At 40.1% G+C, this 2,167-nt stretch overlaps 1 protein-coding gene across 2 annotated transcripts; it reads right to left on the reverse strand.

Annotated features, from left to right (window-relative positions):
- Window positions 1–208: 208 nt before the first annotated feature.
- On the reverse strand, window positions 209–1,423 carry LOC125087831 (olfactory receptor 1A1). 2 transcript variants are annotated; one of them, XM_047708535.1, is made up of 2 exons: window positions 818–1,423; window positions 209–292 (listed from the first exon to the last, which is right to left on the reverse strand). In XM_047708535.1, the coding sequence occupies exons 1-2, from the start codon at window positions 1,421–1,423 to the stop codon at window positions 254–256; spliced, it is 645 nt and encodes a 214-aa protein (XP_047564491.1). In that variant the 3' UTR covers window positions 209–253. The 2 variants fall into 2 exon arrangements, with proteins under 2 accessions (XP_047564491.1, XP_047564490.1); XM_047708534.1 differs by lacking the exon at window positions 209–292 and having other exon boundaries at window positions 494–1,423.
- Between the last annotated feature and the right edge of the window lie 744 nt (window positions 1,424–2,167).

The following is a 2,167-nucleotide window of genomic DNA, read 5'->3' on the forward strand; positions in this document are numbered from 1 at the left end:
CACTTCCACACATAGTTATTGGTTGCATTTTAAAGACCAGCTTTGGGGGGAATAGAGTGATGTGTTAACACAGGTCTTGCTCTCAAAGTTTGCAAGCAAAGTAGGAATGATGAAATGTAGTAGTGCAAGAAAATTGACACTTGAATAGGGGCTTATAGCTTTCAAAGCATGAAGTATTGTGACCCTCGCACCCTAAGACAGACAAGGAAGACATTCTTATTTTTATTATTTAGGTATGGAAGCAAAGTGCTAGTCAGTAGCATAGCTGGAACATGATCCTAATAATTCTTTGCTGTAAAAAGAATAATAACATGTACATATCAACAATCTCAATAGGAAGTCTCATGAAACTGTTACAAGTTTTCCAAGAAGAGGAATTCAGTGGCGGAAAGCACAAATGTGGATCCTTGGAAGGGGAGGACACTGGGACTGGATTTTCAAATGCATCCTAATTGGTGACTCTAATTGACTCTCCAATATGACCTCACATTGGTTATAAGGAGAGTTTTTTGCTGAAGAGTTTCCCCAGGGCTGCCTTCATGTCTTGGTTTCTCAGACTATAAATGAAAGGATTTAACATTGGGGTCACTGCAATATACATCACAGTTATCACTGCATCCTTTAGGCTATAACTAGACAGAGGGCGGAAATACATGCCCATGACTGTCCCATAATATAGAGAGACAACTGTGAGGTGAGAACCACAGGTAGAGAAGGCTTTGAGCACACCCTTGGTGGATGGAACCTGTAAGACTGTGGAAAAGACATGAATATAGGAGATGATGATGTATAGTAATGGCACAGAGAAAACACCAACCCCTAGGTACATCATCTTTACATTAAAATGGATATCAGAACAAGATAGCTTGAGTAAGGAGGCAATGTCACAGTAGAAGTTGGCTACTTCCTTGTTGCCACAGAAAGACAGACCAGCTGTGAGCAGAGTGTGGGGGAGGGCATTGGCATTTCCAACCACCCAAGACCCAACAACTAGGAGGACACAAGTCCGTGGGCTCATAATTGTTGTGTAATGAAGTGGGCGGCTGATGGCCACAGCACGATCACATGCCATTGCAGCCAGGATATAGCTATCTGTGTTACCCAAGGCTAACATGAAACACATCTGTGTTAGGCATCCCCTAAAGGAGATGGCTTTGCTGCCTAAGACATGGTTGGCTAGCATTTTAGGGATGGTTACAGAGGAGAAGAGGATGTCAACAAAGGAGAGATTGGCAAGGAAAAAGTACATGGGGTTGTGAAGGTGAGTATCAGAGCGAATGGCCAAGATGATGAACAGATTTCCAATCAGTGTGATGGGGTAAATGAACAGGAAGAGGATGAAGAAGAAGTCTTCCTGTTGCTGTTGACCACTGACTCCCAGGAGAATGAAACCAAGAATAGAAGAGTGGTTGTCTCCTCTCATGGATCCTTCAGCAGAAAGAGGAGAGGAATCCAGAATTATTAATAAAGTTGCTGTGTATAATGAACTTCCTAACCACCACATTTGTTTGCCATGATTGTGGTGTCTCTATCTGGACTTACTGAGTTCCTAGATAGCCAATATGTGGCAGGGGTAAATCCCTGTGGTCAGTGGGCCTAATTAACAATTAGCCCTGGACACTCATGTCTACAAACTGAGTAAGCTTGAGTTAGAGGTTCTCATCCACCCAAGCCCACATCATCACCCATACAACTAAGGTTTAATAATTTAGCGGATAATTCATATTCTGTGGGCTAGGAATTGTGTTATGCTTTGTGGAAATCACAAATATGTGAAAACACATTTTATGCATCCATTTAGTTATTTATGATATAGTCTCTGCTTTGAAAGACCTTGCAACAAAATCGGGAAGCCAAAACTACACATAATTTTATTTATATATATTTATATATAAATATATAAAAATTTAATTATTAAAATATTAATATAATAACATTATTAAAATATAATTATATTTTAATAATGTTATTACACACAAAAGAGAAAGGACAGTAATTTGATGTCTTTGAAAACACTATCCAGTGCAAAGGATGGCCAGTAAAGAGCATCTGGGACAGTTAGAAATTTTTCCACTTATGAGAGTGAGAATGAGCCCAGACCCAGGAGGTAACAAGTGTCTGCTCTGGCATGAGAAGACTGTAAATCACAAGACTACTGGGGTTAGGT

Source organism: Lutra lutra, chromosome 16, assembly GCF_902655055.1.
Source record: "Lutra lutra chromosome 16, mLutLut1.2, whole genome shotgun sequence".
Taxonomy (NCBI): domain Eukaryota; kingdom Metazoa; phylum Chordata; class Mammalia; order Carnivora; family Mustelidae; genus Lutra; species Lutra lutra.

Excerpts from the sequence above, each read along its gene's own strand:
- LOC125087831 (XM_047708534.1), bottom strand. The coding sequence starts at position 1,423 with ATGAGAGGAGACAACCACTCTTCTATTCTTGGTTTCATTCTCCTGGGA.